The 17,383-nt window shown below is 44.9% G+C and overlaps 5 protein-coding genes across 5 annotated transcripts; 3 read left to right on the top strand and 2 right to left on the bottom strand.

The window, feature by feature from the left end:
• Nucleotides 1-1,379: 1,379 nt before the first annotated feature.
• Nucleotides 1,380-2,588, top strand: MRI1 (S-methyl-5-thioribose-1-phosphate isomerase; the record flags this gene model as incomplete). Its single annotated transcript, XM_026761881.1, has 2 exons — nt 1,380-1,903; nt 1,958-2,588. The coding sequence occupies 2 exons, from the start codon at nt 1,380-1,382 to the stop codon at nt 2,586-2,588; spliced, it is 1,155 nt and encodes a 384-aa protein (XP_026614849.1).
• A 2,674-nt stretch (nt 2,589-5,262) lies between these two features.
• Nucleotides 5,263-9,488, bottom strand: CDV56_108058 (putative nuclear pore complex subunit Nup133; the record flags this gene model as incomplete). Its single annotated transcript, XM_026761677.1, has 3 exons — nt 5,263-5,606; nt 5,661-8,448; nt 9,168-9,488. 3 exons carry the CDS (start codon nt 9,486-9,488, stop codon nt 5,263-5,265), a joined length of 3,453 nt encoding a protein of 1,150 aa, XP_026614848.1.
• A 1,253-nt stretch (nt 9,489-10,741) lies between these two features.
• On the top strand, nt 10,742-11,617 carry CDV56_107983 (ACP S-malonyltransferase; the record flags this gene model as incomplete). The annotated part of the gene is made up of 1 exon (XM_026761602.1): nt 10,742-11,617. One exon carries the CDS (start codon nt 10,742-10,744, stop codon nt 11,615-11,617), a length of 876 nt encoding a protein of 291 aa, XP_026614847.1.
• A 2,266-nt stretch (nt 11,618-13,883) lies between these two features.
• Nucleotides 13,884-14,760, top strand: CDV56_107879 (NuoB/complex I 20 kDa subunit family protein; the record flags this gene model as incomplete). The annotated part of the gene is made up of 4 exons (XM_026761498.1): nt 13,884-13,926; nt 13,977-14,169; nt 14,239-14,594; nt 14,666-14,760. 4 exons carry the CDS (start codon nt 13,884-13,886, stop codon nt 14,758-14,760), a joined length of 687 nt encoding a protein of 228 aa, XP_026614846.1.
• Nucleotides 14,761-15,061: 301 nt separating this feature from the next.
• On the bottom strand, nt 15,062-16,208 carry CDV56_107836 (oxidoreductase, short-chain dehydrogenase/reductase family; the record flags this gene model as incomplete). Its single annotated transcript, XM_026761455.1, has 4 exons — nt 15,062-15,249; nt 15,302-15,546; nt 15,629-16,100; nt 16,154-16,208. 4 exons carry the CDS (start codon nt 16,206-16,208, stop codon nt 15,062-15,064), a joined length of 960 nt encoding a protein of 319 aa, XP_026614845.1.
• Nucleotides 16,209-17,383: the final 1,175 nt, after the last annotated feature.

The following is a 17,383-nucleotide window of genomic DNA, read 5'->3' as shown; positions in this document are numbered from 1 at the left end:
CTTATTTAAGATAATAAGTAAGTTCTAATATTATAGGCTAGGCTATAGAGAAACCTATGACTAGGTATATATAATAAGAACTTACTAAAGAAATAGAATAGGGGGTCTGTAGGCCTAGATAGAAATATCTGATTATATGCTGCAGCTAGCAAGAGGTCATGTAACCTAGAACTAGGGTCTACCTTGGATGTGACTTTGCAAGTGCTAGGCAGCATAAGCATATCACAGGCCTTGCTCATAACAATATATCCATAGTACTCTATATATATATATAATTATTTTACTAAGCTCTTAGAGTATCTTCTTTTATTATTATATTTATTTTAATTTAGTAATCTATTTTTATATACTAAGAAATCTTCTCTTAAGATCTAAGGAGATTACTATCTACTAATATTATTATATTTAAGAGCTTTAGAAATTAGAATTAGAGGTTCCCCTTATATATTAATTAGTAGATATATTTATATAGCATAAAGAAATAATATATTATTTTTTTATTAATATAGTTATACTAGCTTTTATTATCTAGATATTAGGGTTATTAGTTACTAATTAAGATTATAATTACCCTATATTAGAGATACTTCTAGTAGAAACTATCTTTACTTAGTAAAATATATAAAAAGTACTCCTATTAGGCTATCTTAATTAGTAGAATAATTAAAACTATAAGAGTACTTAGGGAATGCTCTTAATTAAATAATAAATAATATAATAATAGTAATATCTTTATTAATAAACTAATTACTAAGATATAAGATGCTTACCCCTTAATAGGTAATGATATCTCTATAGGTCATGTACTACCTATATGACCCCTATGGTTTGCTATATATAGGCTTACTATGCCTAACACTTCTAGAGGCTTTTATATACCCTTATAGGTTGTATAGGCAAGATATACTATGATATATAGCCCAGGATATTATAGTTAGTTAGGTAGGGAATATGGCTATGTGACCTGCTCTATTACAAGTCATGATAGTAAGAATGTATGACAGTGTAGGTAAAAGGACCTATCCCCTACGGTCCTACCTGGCCCTAAGCATGTATTTTTTAGTGTGTTGCATGCACCTAAGGCTCCTAAGCTAATTATTCAAAACATTAATATAAGGTAAAATACACAGATTTCTGCCTTAAGTAGGTAAGCATCATAAGGGTGACTAATCAGCTTAGGTGCATGGAAACCACGCTAAAAATACATGCTTAGGGCCAGGTGAGGGGATAAGAGTTGCCAAATTTGGTCTAGTGTCTAATATGCATATGAAAATCCTTCTCAAATCCCCTTAGCCAACTGCTACTTTAGCAGCTTGCCACATCAATAATTACCTTACCAGTCAATTCCAGCAAAGGCTGTTGCAGCATCAATGGCAACAATGTTACAAGCAATCAGGTATAACCATGGCAAGCTAGCCATCATTGACCAGCTACAGCTCCCATATGTGGAAAAGTTCATTTCGGTCCAGACATCTGAAGAAGCCTGGCATGCAATCAAGGAAATGAGAGTCAGGGGTGCACCAGCTATTGCAATAGTTGCAGCCCTTGCTCTCGCATCAGAGTTACATACACTCATAGCTCATGATAAACTATCATCAGGAGCAGAAGAGGTCAAACTTTTCATCAAGGAAAAGTTGAATTATCTAGTGAGCAGCAGACCCACTGCTGTCAACCTCAGTGATGCTGCTCGCAAACTCGAAGCAAACATTTCAGACTATGCAGATGTCACTGGCGCAACTGGGCGCACTGTTGCGGAAGCTTTCATCCATGCCGCAGAGGATATGATGACCAAAGATCTGGAGGATAACATGAAGATTGGTGAAAATGGTGCTGAGTGGATTATTGAGCGTGTACTTGCAGCGCAGAAGCCAACAGCTACTGTTGTGACACATTGTAACACTGGGTAAGCATTTACCTTTATGACTGTGTTATTTGAGTACTGAATGGATTTTATTAGCTCGCTTGCGACTTCAGGCTATGGAACAGCCCTGGGTGTGATACGGGCGTTGGCTTCAAAGAAAGTCCTGGAACATGCATATTGCACCGAGACTAGGCCTTATAACCAAGGCAGCCGCCTGACGGCTTTTGAACTTGTCCACGATAAACTTCCTGCTACATTGATAACCGACTCAATGGTAGCTGCACTGCTCGCTAATACAAAAGCTAAAGTAGACGCAATCGTGGTTGGGGCAGACAGAGTGGCAGCCAATGGGGATACAGCCAACAAAATAGGTACATATGGTTTAGCCGTACTTGCCAAGTATCACGGTGTGAAATTCCTTGTTGCCGCGCCACTCACTACAATTGATCTCAGCACTAAGTCAGGTGAATATATCATCATTGAGGAACGGCCAGCGGCTGAAGTCACCAAAATCAAAGGGCCTGTCGAAGGATATCATTCAGCTGATGTCATGAAGTTGGAAACTGTGCACATTGCTGCAAAAGGTATCAATGTCTGGAATCCAGCATTCGACGTTACTCCCTCAGCACTCATTGATGGCATCATTACTGAAGTGGGCGTCATCGAAAAGGAAACAGATGGTCAATTTCACCTGGAACGGCTATTTAAAGACCACTCCGCTGCCTGAAAATCTGGTTTTATATGATGACTGCTATTGCCATCATAATCCTGCCGTTCGTTATTGCCCTTAACGGCAGCAAGAAGCTTGTCAAGCTGGGATTCCAGGGTTGTCAAATGGGTTTCCAGTGCTTCAGCTGCCTTTTCACCACTTGTCGAGGTCAGTCAAGCACTGTCGGATTTGAATGACAGGTGGAACCACATACGAGGAGATATCCTTGAGAACCTAGATACTGTCAGTATTTAGTTTGGGACTATTCGATGACTCTTCCAGGTTCACATGCCATGATAGTGCAAGTAACATTGTTCAAGGCTTCATTGCATGAATAAGATAGTTCAAGTGATATGATAGAACTTACTTGCAAATAATTAGGGGTAAACCCATCTTTGTTTACTTGAGACATTGTGATAATATGCACTGGATGTATTAATAGATGGATTTATAGATGCATTACTTCTTAAGGTTGTTTGTCTACAGAGTAGAGTGTGGGCTTTACTAGGTATTAATGAATAATTAGTAATATATTAGTTAACATGGCATAAGAGATTAGATTGTTTTTTAAGGTCCTGGGCCGTGTAATTTAATGATCCACCTAACTATGCCAATCTGCCATAGATGGCTGTAAAAAATGAGCCATAATTCTAGTATAAAATACCAGCTAATTCAAGTGTCATTCCCTTTTTAGTAGTGGTCTGAATTCTGTCAATAATAGGGTTAGGCATACCCACTATCACAATACCAAGTGGCACCAACTTATGAGCTAGAACTATTAGACTACCTAAATCTAATAGGGTGCAGGAACCCCCACACAGAAATAGGAGGCAGATGGACATTCATTGGGGGGCGCGGGGGAGTAATCCTGTGTGATATGCAGAGCTGACCACAGAGGAGATAACAAAGATCATTCCAGAGTGTCCAGGAGGTTACCTGATCTGGCCTGGGGGGTTTACTTTGGATCTCAATATCTTTGCCATCTAGCATGCCCCCTTGTCTATTGCAATCTACTGGATGGTTTGCTATCTGTTTGGACTGCCTTTCTATGAGCATGGGGTAAGAGACTAAGGTACCTTAAGAGGTCCTTACCCCGCGTTTTACTATCATGTATGAGGTCATGAGGTGTTCTAGCTGAAGCTGGATCCTATAAATTAAACAACCTCCAGTAGCCATTCATCTAGATAGATTGAGCACCACTAATTTCTTTATCAAATTGGTTCAATAGGATTCTAACTATATCTGACTATCACTCACCCCTGGATTTGCTCTTGCATTGATTTGGGTATCACAGGGTTAGATTTCCATATACCAGTTTATTCATACTAACACTTCCACCCCCCCTGGAATTACCTGTATTCATTTTACCAGGAAACCTCACAGGGGACTTCAAGGTATGCTCATGCTAAGATCACCACTGTAGAGATGGTCTGAACTATCTTTTCTCTCTTCTTTGTTACATTCAAACATGACCATATCACACACTATGCTTTGATTCACTATCTCTATTCCGCTAATAATATGGATCTTCTAGTATCTCTGCCCAATCTATATTCGGTCTGATTCAAGAGCCCACCCAAATAGCTGCTCGTATAATAGTAAGCAAATCTCATAATGAAAGAAGAGATCTGTTGGAACATTAGTCACACATTGGTCAGTGTGATCAGCTGTACTAACGCAAGTTCCAGTGGCGCGTTCACACAAGCTCAATGGCCGGGATCACTCAGGACTTAGTGATGGAATGGCCGCCTCACTTGAGCATATCCCTCGGTATTTTGCAAAATCTGGCCCCATTGATGCTGATCCTAAAAAGACGAAAAAGGATGGAGGAGGAAAGGGAAACTGGTTGGTGCCCTCCTATATAGCTTTCACCATTCTTTCACATTATGGGTCTGTACACAAGGACACTACCTAACACTGCACAAGGGGCCGCTCTGGTGAGGAAGTCCAAGATTATGGTTATACCTTCACAAACGCTCGTCGCCATTCAAACAGCAGTAGCCAAGGCATGGCAGACTTTAGAACCAAGTTCGAGACCATTGAACCAGATCCAGTCTTTGAGCACCATCTCCATGGTCCACGGAAGGATCCCATCGAGCATGATCTCTTGATGACCCATGACAAAAATGAAATTGGTCAAACTAACAGCCATGGCATCTAAAATCGGGAGGATTGAACATGTGATGTCCCGTTATTAGTGCTGATATTACACACACATTAGTTGTGGTCACAGTGGCAGACAGGTGCCGATACACTGCTATCAAGGCACCTTCATAGGATTAATTGATCAAAGCGGATGTACCGGTAGAAGATTGAGTAGTGAAATGAAAGGTTATAAGATCGAATCAATGTATCCTTCTTATGTTCTTTATAGCGTTGCTAGATGACCATTACCCATCAAGAATCTCTGCAATTCTGACATCTGTTCTCTGAGAGATTTGGAAGTTCATAAACCTGAAAGGACAAACGGAGCATCAGTATAAACAGAATATTTACAATTTCCGGGACAGACTGCAGTCTACGTGTGAATACAGCCTCAAGATATTCCTATGATATGAATGTTCTCTCATAGGGGAGAGTCCAAGCTATAAAATAGCAGACTTACAGCATTGATACGGCCCGACCATTGAATTTGTTTGTATCATGCAAGCGGTGTTTATCCCTAAATAATCACACAGACAGACAAAAATGATTAAAGCCATGATAACTGCGCCCTTGTAGATGGAGTTTCTGTCTCCAAATGGCGATCCTGCAAATCATCGCTGAACTGCATCATAGCGCCAGTTGGAGGAGTATTTGAAGATGCAACGGCCTCTTCCGCAGAGACTAGGAGTTTCCTGTACCAGAACTCAAGTTTTCCCTCTTCAATCCGTTGGCGAAGTATATCATTCTCCCTGCTCAGATCGCGGCCAATCCTATTACGCTGCTCTTGGGGATATGACGACAAGATAAATTCGAGATCTGAATCGCTAAGCACTATATCCAGCGGCGAGGATGGTACATAGAGTGGACGATGATCTGCATCCGCGCAATGCTCTGTGAGTAGAGTTAATCAATATTCCGATAATCAAATCTGCGAGATATGCTTACTATCCCTTAAACAAAGAGTGAGCGTGCGAAAAAGAGTGACACCGTGGATGTGATCTTCAGATTCATGATCTGTGTTGTCCACATTTCCCGCCAATTGCCAATCGTCTCTGATCATGCATCTGCGCCATACAAGCTTCTGTAGAGGGACCTGGTAGTGCGGACCCTCCTGAGCGGAAGAGTCCAATCGAATGACCCGCAAAGCCAGGTAAAATTCCTTGCCAATGAATTCATTTTGGGTTTCCTCCGAAACTTGGCCGCCATCGATCAGTGTCAACAGATCAACCAGCTGATCAGGCCTGAGAATTTGCCGGGTGATCACTTTAGTGAGCAAGACAGATAATACTTCGTGGAGCGACGGTGTGTCATTCACAAACTTTCCGAACTGGTCAATTGCTAGTTCAGTTTCGGCCTTTTGATCAATTGCGCCCTGCAACGCTGGTGTGATGTAAGCATAGACAACTTCTTGAACAGCGTCTAATTCAGCCAAGTCCTCCAGGCGTCTGATCTCAATATCAAGGATGGGGTTGCCAGTTACACTGCTTTCTTCCCAGGCTGCCAATTTAGCAAGTTTTGACAAGGACAACTCAACGCGATGAGACCAGAGATCTGATTCATGCTCAAGGGCCAAGGTCTCCAACGATCGAGCGGCCGCTTCATAGTCGTTCTCACCGATCGCATCATTAATCCAGCAGAGTCGAGCGTAGGATGAATCTTTATGCAAGAAGCGGTTGATGAAAGGTTGGAACCTTCTCATCGTGAACAGTATCTCTGATTGACCCATCGATATTTGGCGAGAGAAGAAGGCGTCAGCCCAGGGTTCGCCGAACTTTTCGAAGTATGTAGAGATTCTCCTACTGAGCTGTTCTGATTCATAGTTGGTGACATGTTCGGCATGTTCTGAGTCTCGCAATGTCTGATCCTGGAGCTCAATAATGAGTTCTACCAATGCACCCATGTCCCGAAACTTCTCCGCTAGAGAAATTGCGTCTTCTAGCTGCCCGATGCCAGCCAACTTGAACAGCTGCCACCTGCGCTGCTTGGTATGTGTTTGCTCGAGTCCAATGCCTTCATCGACTGATTTGGGATCCTCACGGGAGGAAAGCCACCTGACTCTCTCGTAGTGCATTAAACTCAGCACACGAAGTTGGCGGGCGCTGTTTTCCGCGATTTGGCGGACGAACTGTTGCTCCCGTGGCTCCAAGGGAGTCGTTGTTTGTTGGGTCCATGCCCTACATGTGTCGAGTTCTAGGTCCAAAAGATGTCCCGTTTCGAGATAAACGATACTCTGAGATGTCCAGAATTCAGAAAGACCACCGTAGCCAGACGTCAACACGCCGTCCTCCATGTGCTCGTCTTCGAGCCCGTACTGACGAGCGTGCTCATCACGAAACCGAAAAGCTGTCTCCAAGACAGCCAAGGAAAGCTCACTGGCTTGCACGATTTCTTCTAATACCCTCCGCCCCTGCTTCGTAGAAATTCCCTTTTGAAGTTTGAGGGCCTTGAAGATCCAGGGGATAATGTGTTCCATTCGAAACGTGTCAAAAAGAAACCAGTCGCGCACATTATCTTTGTCCTCGGTCTGATACTCAGATTTCGTTTTAAATTTTTCATTCATCGACCCAATCACATGAGCCAAAAACGTATTTCCTTGGCCCATTACTCTCCTCGCCTTATCTTCAAGCTTCCACAGGGCCCTTTGTGCAGCAAGTTTCTCCGCACTCCACAGTAGCTCGTACCAGGTTTGACGACGCAAAGGTTTTTTATGCTGCAGTAAGAGACGCGCGAGATCATCCAGAGCTTTTGCTCGTAATCTCAAGTTTTGATCTAAAGTAATTGACGTGGCGGGAATATAATAGGAGGTAGACCGCAGCAATTCTCCGCAAATTTCAAGTGTAGCTTCCTCAATCTCTTGGGGGAGGAAGTCGAAGCCGCCTCTGTCAGTTAGATCGAGTGGGTTGCCTGGCCTCGTGCCGTAGAATACGGCTTGTTCAATTTTGGTTTTAGCCGTAATTTGAGCCTCTTCAATCTCATCGTCTGCGCTTTGTCGAGGCATAACTGCGATACGAATGATGCCAAAATTTCGAACCATGACCAAGCATGCGGAGGAAGATCCTTCACCAAGTCCATCCTCACAGCCGCTGCCCAGTAGCTCGTAGTCAGCTCCAGCCCGAAAGGTAATATGGTCATTGAAAGGCGAGGGGAGTCGATCGGAGTCTAGTAAGAGTTGCGAGGTGGGCGAGTCACCATATGAAACCAACGAGAGCAGTAATACCGACTGGCCAATCACGATGAAGGCTGTCGGACTCATTGTGGCTACATGTAACTTGATATTGCGCTGTAGGTCGTTAGACAATGTCGGAGCAAAGTTCAAGTCTATGGAACTGGCAGCCAAGACATGAACTTCTTCTGAAAGCAAGAGCTGCACCACAGAGATGCATCGACAATCTGTTTCCCGGGAAGGCGCCACAACCAGACAAAGGCGCCATGATTCTGCTCCAGTATCCTGTAAACCTTGCGCATTATCTCCGCAGGACGTAAGGGCAAAATCTATAATCTTTAGATCAGCATCACCGGCCCCGTCAGCGTGCTTTCGACCCAAGGAGCGGCATAGATCCTGTCTGATATCGAACTGTTTCTTCATTATGCTCCCATTACTCCAATGGGTATCCCAGATCTCGAACACTCCTGTCGTTGTGCCAACGATGATGTCCCGCTGCCCCCGTTGATGCGAACGGGCAGCCTTTACAGTTGCGACATCCTTCCTCCAGCAACCACCACTGAAGACGCTCTTTATGCCATTCAGTAGCCCACTACTGCTGCTTGAATTTCGAAGGAAATTGGCCATCACGGTTGGCCTTCCTTGAGGATCCCTGAAGGTAATGTGAGCGACTCTGCCCGATGAAAATGTGACAATTACACCGGAGGGCTCGCAGTTTATCACATCAGTAACATATTCACCTGGGAGCAAGCCAGGTATGTGACCGTGAAGCCCACTTTGTCTTTGTCTTGGTAGCCCCAGGGATCCAGCATGCGATATGGTCTCCCAGTAAATAATTCTTCCTGTATACGGCATGATTACCATTAAGCCAGGTACTTCGCCGTTTGCGGAGGAGAGGAAAACCCCAAGGGGGGCTACACCATGCGATTCTCGGCATGATTCAGGAATTGTAAGTGTAAAGACATCCAGTGGGGACGATGCTGATGCGGAGGGAGAATATGGCCATATGATAGCATGCGATACCGTCAAGGCCAACGCGAAGCCATTCCCTGTCCCGAAAACACCTCGAAAATCTACAAAAACGTATTAATACACTGGCTTAGACGGGCTTGTCCATAACTTGCCTGAGTGTAAGCCACGAATCTGGTCCGGAAAAGCAGGAAGTTGAGAGACAGTGTAGAAATCAGTCTTAGACTTTAAAGATCTTCAGTGTTAATAAAGAACCAGACATGACGCGAGGACGACAAAGGCCAGAGTCTTGTTGCGTTAGACACATGAGCCAGACTTACAAGCACAACAGTTGTGTTGACCTCGTTCACTGGTCGCTTCAGTTCATTTAATGGTCTGACCGGTAAAGATCTTTGCATGCCAGGTTTCTTTGCAACCGTTGGGTCGGATTCGTCTCCGGTTTTGGGTGCTGGATCTTTCGACAATCTTTTCTTGGAGTCTGACTGAGTCTCCGAGTAACGCCCAGGACTTTCACTCCGAAGCGCAGAACGCTGTCTTTTAGCATCCGGTGGCTTCACAGACTCATCGGAGCTAGTGCGCTGACGTCTGCGTGGGTTGCGCAACGAGGCCACGGAGGAAAGCCCTGCTTTTGGTACGAACATTATTGCAGGGGTTTGTCGATGTATGACGACAGTACAATAATTTCAGTTGCTGACTCTGGTCCACGCATCTAGGTGACAGTGGTGAAGCAGTAAAGTTGATCACGAGAAGTAGTACTGAGAGACGACGGGGCTGGTGCAACAACGCCTCCCGCTGCTCATATCATATCAAACACAGGCAAAAACAAATTATATGTACGGAGTACGGAGTACACTTTGGAGTACATGCCAAGGGAGGAATGAGAAGGCGGTCAGGCTGTGAGCTCCACATTTAGATGTCAAACATATCAAACACGAATCCACATAGAGCAGACTTTAGAAAGTACAAAACATAGGCAGAGTCTTGGTAGAAATATAGATACCTAGACATGGATATTCTTCCATGGAACAGCTCATGTGTGACATGGTATGTAATTGAAGTGTTAAGAACCTTGTAATGTCTTTAAAGTCACCACTCACGGAGTAAACTATGAGCTCAGGATCAAAATAAAATGACCCAAGAAGCACTTTAATATGCAATGGTAGGACTAAGTAGGTAAGACTTCACTGTTTGCTGCTCTGTTCCTTCTGAAAATATCCATCCATAATACTACTTTCATGATAGGTAATAATTACCTAAATGTCGATCGACAGTTATTTTAAAAGTCTATGGCGAGCTCTACCTTACTATTGTGATGTTATTGATTGTAATCACATGATTTTAGCTTGACTTAAGCCATAGATAGGTAGAGAACCTCTACTACTGGCTTTCATTCACGACTATCTTACCCATAACCCACCAGATGCCACTGTGTCATAATATACCTCTAAAGACACCATTCATAATGCCCACCTATTATATTCAATATGTTCTTTCTGAGTCTAAAATGATGCTTTTATAATCACTAAATCATGTTACTATTCCTCAGTCTGAGATACACAACGATTACCCGCTATGTCCGTGGTCGCTCAACCCCAAGGCTGAAGCCCCATCGCCAAAGTATCGCTCCGCACTCTACTACGACAAGTCTGCACACAGCTCTTTTCTTTCCTGGTTCGGTATCCAATCTAAACCTAAAGATCCCTTTACTGATTTAGGTTCAGGTCATGGCGTACAGCGTGTGGGAATGGCTAGCTCCTGGGTTGATAATTTCCCTAACACGGCCAGACCATTCTTAGAAGAGATGGACGATACTTTAGGATTCAAACTGTCTCGAACTATAGCAAATGGCCCAAATTGCGAGTTAAACAAAACTGAGAATTCCCAGCCTGCTATCATGGCAACGTCAGTATTGATCCTTCGCATAATGGAGAAGGAACTCGGGTTCGACACGAAATCTCGTGTGAATGTAACACTTGGACATAGCTTGGGCGAGTTCTCTGCTCTGGTCGCTGGTGGCTATCTTAAGTTCAGAGACGCTCTAAGATTGGTTCGCCGTCGGGCGGAGATTATGGCTGAATGCACCCGTCAAGCCTCTAAACAATCCGGAGAAGACTATGGCATGGTAGCTCTGATCTGTGAGCCGGATCATCTCGAATCTCTGCTTTCGACCATATATGAATTTACAGGTCATCCATCCCCCGACCTAAAGGATGATTCGAGCCACGGATTGCCCACAATTCAACAAGTTATGGTTGCCAACATCAACTCCAAAAACCAAATAGTACTAAGTGGAAGCATTTCAAGGATCACAACTCTTCTCATCCAGCTTCGCCAATTCGGTGGCCACGATCCACGTGCTGTGAGGTTGAAGAGCGAAAGTCCGTTCCACAATCCCATCATGGCGCCAGCTGCAGGGTATATGAGACATGAACTAGAATACGTCGACATTGACTTTCCCGCACAGCTGCCGTGTATATCAAACGTCTCTGGTCTACCCTTCGAATCGAGGGACGATTTGAAAAGCCTTTTATCTAGACAATGCGTTGAAACTGTTAAATGGTGGGACAGTATTCGTTATCTTGATCAAGATCGAGGAGTCAAAAGATGGATTGGCATTGGACCAGGCAAGGTCGGCAGAAATCTGGTCGGCAAGGAAGTTGGTAAGATCAACACCAAAGGAGGTGGCGTTTGGGCCCTTAGTGATCCTCGAGAGCTAGAGAATGTTTTGATGGCGCTGCGAAACACCGAGGTCGATGTCTTATCTCAATGATAGTGATTCCCCATTATATACATACTTCTCATTTGTACTGACAACCGAGCTCTGCCCATTAAGGACGAAATTCACTGGTAAATTGCCGGACTTTATACGCAAAGGCTTCATTTAGAATGTAGCCCGGCGCTTTTCTGTTCTCTTACCAGACAGCTCAAGACTGCCACCCACCATGGCCTAAATTTTCACACTTTTTCTGGGCAATCACAGCGCCTGGGTTCTTTTGAGTAGGTCGCAAATCAGAAATCAATGATCTGCTCAAGCTGCTCTGACGTCTAGGAATGATCGGGTGCAATTTCTGTCGCAAACTGGTCTGAATTACTCTGAAGGAGTTCCTCGCTAGAAATAACCGGAAAACTTCGGTAGAGTTGTCTTGCAATGCCAACTGCGTATCTTATTGCGCTGCCAAAACAGGATTCGCTTCTGTACTCAGTACAATCATGAGCTACGCGGCTCGGCGATGGTACCTAAAGTAACCATGAACAACTGGCGTTGGCTTTCCTAGCCCTGCAAGCAATTAGTGAAGAGCCAGCCCAGAGTTCTTGAAAGAATTGAGAATGTTCGGTCACTGAAGTACTGCTCATTGTTCGATGCTATCTTGCATGAAGATAGGCATGAGCTTCACTTCTCCGATCTTCAAACAAGCTGACCAGGTCTAATAGTTGCCTCAGTGTGAATCTCGCTCAGAATTTCGTTAATGATCGTATAAGTTCTTGCCCATCAGCGATAGCAGTGGAAAAGCGTTCTCGTCTAAGATCCACGCCTGGCTGTTTTGTTTGAATCGGAGTTTTCAGAACCTAGTCATGCCCGGAGCCCAGGTATCGCCGATGCGCTTGACTGCCGTGATAAATTTTCGATCGACGATTTGCGATGTATTCGAACTTGATGCTGCGGTCTTCGCAGTAGGCGTATAATCGTCCGGAAAGTGGAACGGGTTTTGTAAGAGTTGAACATACGCAGTTTGCAGCGCCCGGAAAGCCTATCCTTCCACATTAGTTCTGCATAGAAATTGCCGGCTGTCTCAATTGTGATGCAAAATAAGATGGTAAAAACATGCCGGCTTCAAGTCCGATTCCCTCAATGTAGCCATCGCACCGATGCCCAAACTTTCGGCAACAACACCTGTTGGTTGCCCTACTGTATCCACTATAATCAAGAACTTCACCCCGGTGGTTGTTAGCCAGCCATATGCGGCTAATCGCTCATCGATCGCATGCAAGAGGCCCAGATCCTGGCCGACTGAAGTCTTTTTCTGCCTTATCTCAAAGATATCAAGGCATGCGTTCAAGGAGAACGAGAAATCTACCAGGGAATTCTGGTACGGTGGGAACAGGGAGACATGGAGAGGATTGTCCTTTGAGGGAATTAGCAGTGGCATCAAATTGCAACGGATTTCCTCACAGCCTTTCCAATCACGCAAATGCAGGCAATCCTAAAGCCTGACATCACTTTGTGGTTTGAGGCTCTTTAGCTCCTTGGGTCAAAGATCACTGGAAAGAAATGAAAGGAAAATGATTAAGCAGGAGAGAAGACTGACGAGCTGGGAGATCGCAGAGCCCTGTTCCTATCAGTTCACAAAGAAACTACTTGATCCTCACTCCTCATTCTGGAGTTGGCACTGCGCCGCTGGTGAGAGCCCGGGCAACAGCCACCCAACAACTTCCACTTTACTAAAAGGCGGCATCTACAATAGAGTCTCATCTCACATTCGTGATCTGAAACTCTGGATGAATGATCAAATAGATGGTAGACAGACAGTAATGCAATCTAGATGCACTTAAGCAATGGTTGAATCGAGTTACCTTTCTACACTAAAAGATTGATTCCCATCATAACAAGCCGCACCAGGATAGATGAAGTAATAACGAACCAAATGTGATGAATCTAATCAAATATCATCATGGCAGGCCTGTGACTAGAGACATAAATTGACGGGCTATACTCCATATACTCAATATTATTGAAATCTGGGGTCCAACACTTCGAAGACAGTGTATCTACAGAGTAGATAGTGTGAATTCAGAACTGGATGATCTTGCAGTTACTAAGCTAGATTGGCCATAGGCCCGGTCATTTTCGGCACAGCGGCGTTACCTTCCTAGTCTGGAGCCGGAACGAAACACTTTCGCTACTTGTACCTCAACCATTTCGTTGCCACTGGGCTTGCAGGGCCTTTGAGCAACAGAGGTTTGGCCCCATCTAGTCACCTACTACTTCTTTATCTGATTAACAGGCGCCTCAGACGAGACAGAAGTATTATCCCAGGATGCTCTCTACATCTAGGCGCGCCGTTCTGGGCGCTCTCCGCGGTACGTCTATTTTTTCTGTCTCGTGGCATTCGTCGGCTCATTTGATATAGTGCGACCAGTTCCAGTTCCATGCCTCCCTAGAGCTCAACAGCTTGCATTACTGTCCACCTCTCCAGTCAAATCAGCGACGGCACTCGAGCATCGGGCGCAGTCCGGGCAGCCTTTGACTGCATCTGGAAAGGTGCGAAAGGAGGTACCCTTGCCGAGCCAGGAGAAGAAAGAGGGTGCAATGCAATATGTCCTGTTCGTGCCCTGCGTCATTTACATACATGCATAGGGAACGTCCGATCATACTCACATTGTCGTTCGCAGTACCACGCTTGACCAAGTTGCCAATTGGGCGCGCCAAAGCTCCTTGTGGCCGATGACCTTCGGTCTCGCCTGTTGCGCTGTCGAGATGATGCATCTGTCGACACCTAGATACGACCAAGATCGCCTGGGAATTATCTTTAGAGCTTCACCTCGCCAGTCAGATGTGATGATCGTGGCTGGTACGTTGACCAACAAAATGGCACCAGCTCTTCGACAAGTTTACGATCAAATGCCTGATCCACGCTGGGTGATCAGCATGGGAAGTTGTGCAAATGGTGGCGGCTACTATCATTACAGCTACTCGGTCGTACGCGGATGTGATAGGATTGTTCCTGTCGATGTTTATGTCCCTGGATGTTCGTTTGATCTCCCTCTTGACTCGTACTTTGAGATTATCCTAATATGAGCTATGCTGACGGGATTATAGGCCCACCCACATCCGAGGCATTGATGTATGGAATATTCCAGCTCCAGAAAAAGATGAGACATACGAGAATAACACGCATGTGGTACCGCCGTTGATATTGTACCCAAGGGGTAGATATCATTAAATCTGGAAAATAGTGACTATGGCATTGTATTCTTACGTACCCAGGAGGCATACTAGTGCATGCAACGAGCCAAGTGTCCTTTGACTGATATGTCTTCGGTGTTACAGATTTTGCTCAATTTAGCAGTTAATACGGGCTTATCATTTGCTATCTCTCTTTCTGACAAACATGCCACCAACCACTGAATGTAAATGGCTCGAACGGTCTGGTGCCCTAGCATTTAGGTAGCTGTTCGTCTGTTGTGAGCCTGAGATTGCTTCTGTGGCAACTGCTTAGCCGTTGACCATGACACCGCCATTGGGGTGCAGGCTTTGCCCCGAAATGTAGCTGCTGTCATGACTTGCAAGGAAAACAAAGCATGTTGCAACCTCGCTAGGTTGGCCCGGGCGACCCATTGGCACGGAGCTGAATTGTTCCATTGCAGAGGTATTCATGGTTGATGGGATCAAGGGAGTCCAGACTAGAGGCTATCTTAGAGACCACCGTCGCAATTATCCGGCATCGAAACTTACTTGGACCAGGGCACACGCAATTGACTCGAATTCCTTTTCCAATTTGTTGGTTGGACAATGCTCGAGTGAACGCAACGATTGCGCCCTTTGTAGATGTATAGTCAAGGAGGTCAGATCGGCCAATATAATGATTAACGGATGCACAGTTGATGATCGTCGAGCCACTTCGCATATGTGGTAGACTATACTTCGACAGATAAAAGAAAGGATGGATGTTCGTGTCAAAGGTGCGTTCCCATTGGGCCCTGGTGAAATAGTCAATTTGATCAGCTCATGCGAGATATCATATCGGCAGCTCTCTTTTCTCCTTTCGTTCTTCCTTTTCACCTCAAAACGCTATCTTGGGGAATCAGAGCATACTCATCTAGCTCGCTGATGTCTTGGACCATGTTCTGGAACGCAGCGTTGTTCACCAGAATGTCAATTCCTCCCAAACACTGAAGGGCGACGTCGACCACTTTCTGGCAGTTTTCTTTTTTCCGAAGATCTACTGCCAGGCAGTGACATTCTTTCCCAGCTTCCTGCACTCTTCTCTTTGTTTCTTGAGCATCTCTCTCTTCCTCGGGCAGATATACGATTAGGCTAGATGCACCTTCCATGGCAAATAGTATGGCAACAGCGCGACCAATCCCAGAGTCGCCACCCGTAATGATAGCTCTCTTTCCGGCGAGTTTCCCGGCTGCCTTATACGTCTGGTATCCATTGTCGTCGGTCGGTATGCGGGTTGACGCAGGCTTGGGATCCTCCAGTTCCGCCTGTAGCCCAGGCTTTTTCTGGTGCTGGATTGGGATCCGGTGACCTCCAGTGCAGGTAAGAATCATCAACAGAGCGGCTCCAAAGATGCGGACTCACCAGGCTGAAATTGTGATTCAGCACCGCTTGCTGGCTTTTCCGTGTACTCTTGCATGGTGGTGATTCAGTAGCAATTTTGACAATCTCAATTTGATACCTCGCTTATATCATCCAGAATGCAGCTTTCTGAACAAGCTAAAGCGCGAGAAAGGATATTTAGAAAGATAATAAAGTCAAGTTATAGCATTGCAAATTGGGCGCACACGGTCATGTCTGCCGCAAGATCACATCGTCAGGATGACGTTTTCAAGCAACACAAGAACCTAGGAATTGAGAGCCACGAAACATCTTCGAAGTATAGCCACGCACGTACAAGAACCACCTCGCAATCATTACTTCGAGCTGGCCTAGGTGTTGACGATAGAAATTCCTGTGCAGATGAGCCTCGACGGTCTCCTAGACGTGACGTTATCAAGCAACGAAGGACTGGCGTATGTGACGATCTAGACCGTCATGAGCACCTTACTTGAGGAGAAACGTGGTTGATATATCTTCAGAAGTTCTTTGTGAGCTGAACAATCGTCAGCGAAACATCACGTCAATAGAATGTGATAAGGTCTGCTTATTACTGGACTGGCCTCATCAAGGTTCGCAATCAGAAATATTGTTCTGAACTCACTCCAGAGACCGCTGAAAATTTTAGATGCCAGGGTATCCAGATTGTGGGAAACACCTCAGTTATCCTGTCATGCACAAATCTTGAGAAAGGGCTTATTTTGTATACTAAGTATCCATTGGTTGTTCTGCAGTGGTACAATTGTAGTGTTTTACCTAGATATAGATAGGGTGGAGAAGTAAATCAGATTCTGATATCAGTCTTTAACTTATTTACTTTGACCCGTGCCAAATGAAGAATGAATCATAAACCTGATGTTAAATCCATTTTAAATCCATCTTGTCACGCGCCTAAGTGATTGAACTAGTACCTTACCCTAGGCCTGACGATTTGGGAGTCTTTGACAGGCAATAGCAGGCTGGCAGCAGGCAATTTGATTTAACTTCAGCAGTACGGAGTATTTAAGGTATGTCAGCAACCCAGTCACCCAGCATTACTCCGTATTATTATCCACCTCGGGGCGCGCTGGTAGATACCAATAACACAACCAGGCTTAGTGGAGCGGGAAGCTTGGCAGAGGTTTTCTGCATTTTCAATTTTTTTTTTACCCTCTCCTCTTTTCTCCGACTACTCTTTTGCTCTCTATTTTTCCCCTCTTTCTTCTTCGCGCTCTC

This window comes from Aspergillus thermomutatus (assembly GCF_002237265.1).
Source record: "Aspergillus thermomutatus strain HMR AF 39 chromosome Unknown NODE_83, whole genome shotgun sequence".
NCBI lineage: Eukaryota > Fungi > Ascomycota > Eurotiomycetes > Eurotiales > Aspergillaceae > Aspergillus > Aspergillus thermomutatus.
The sequence above is the reverse complement of the archived record's forward strand: the minus strand, read 5'-3'. Positions and strand labels throughout refer to the sequence as shown.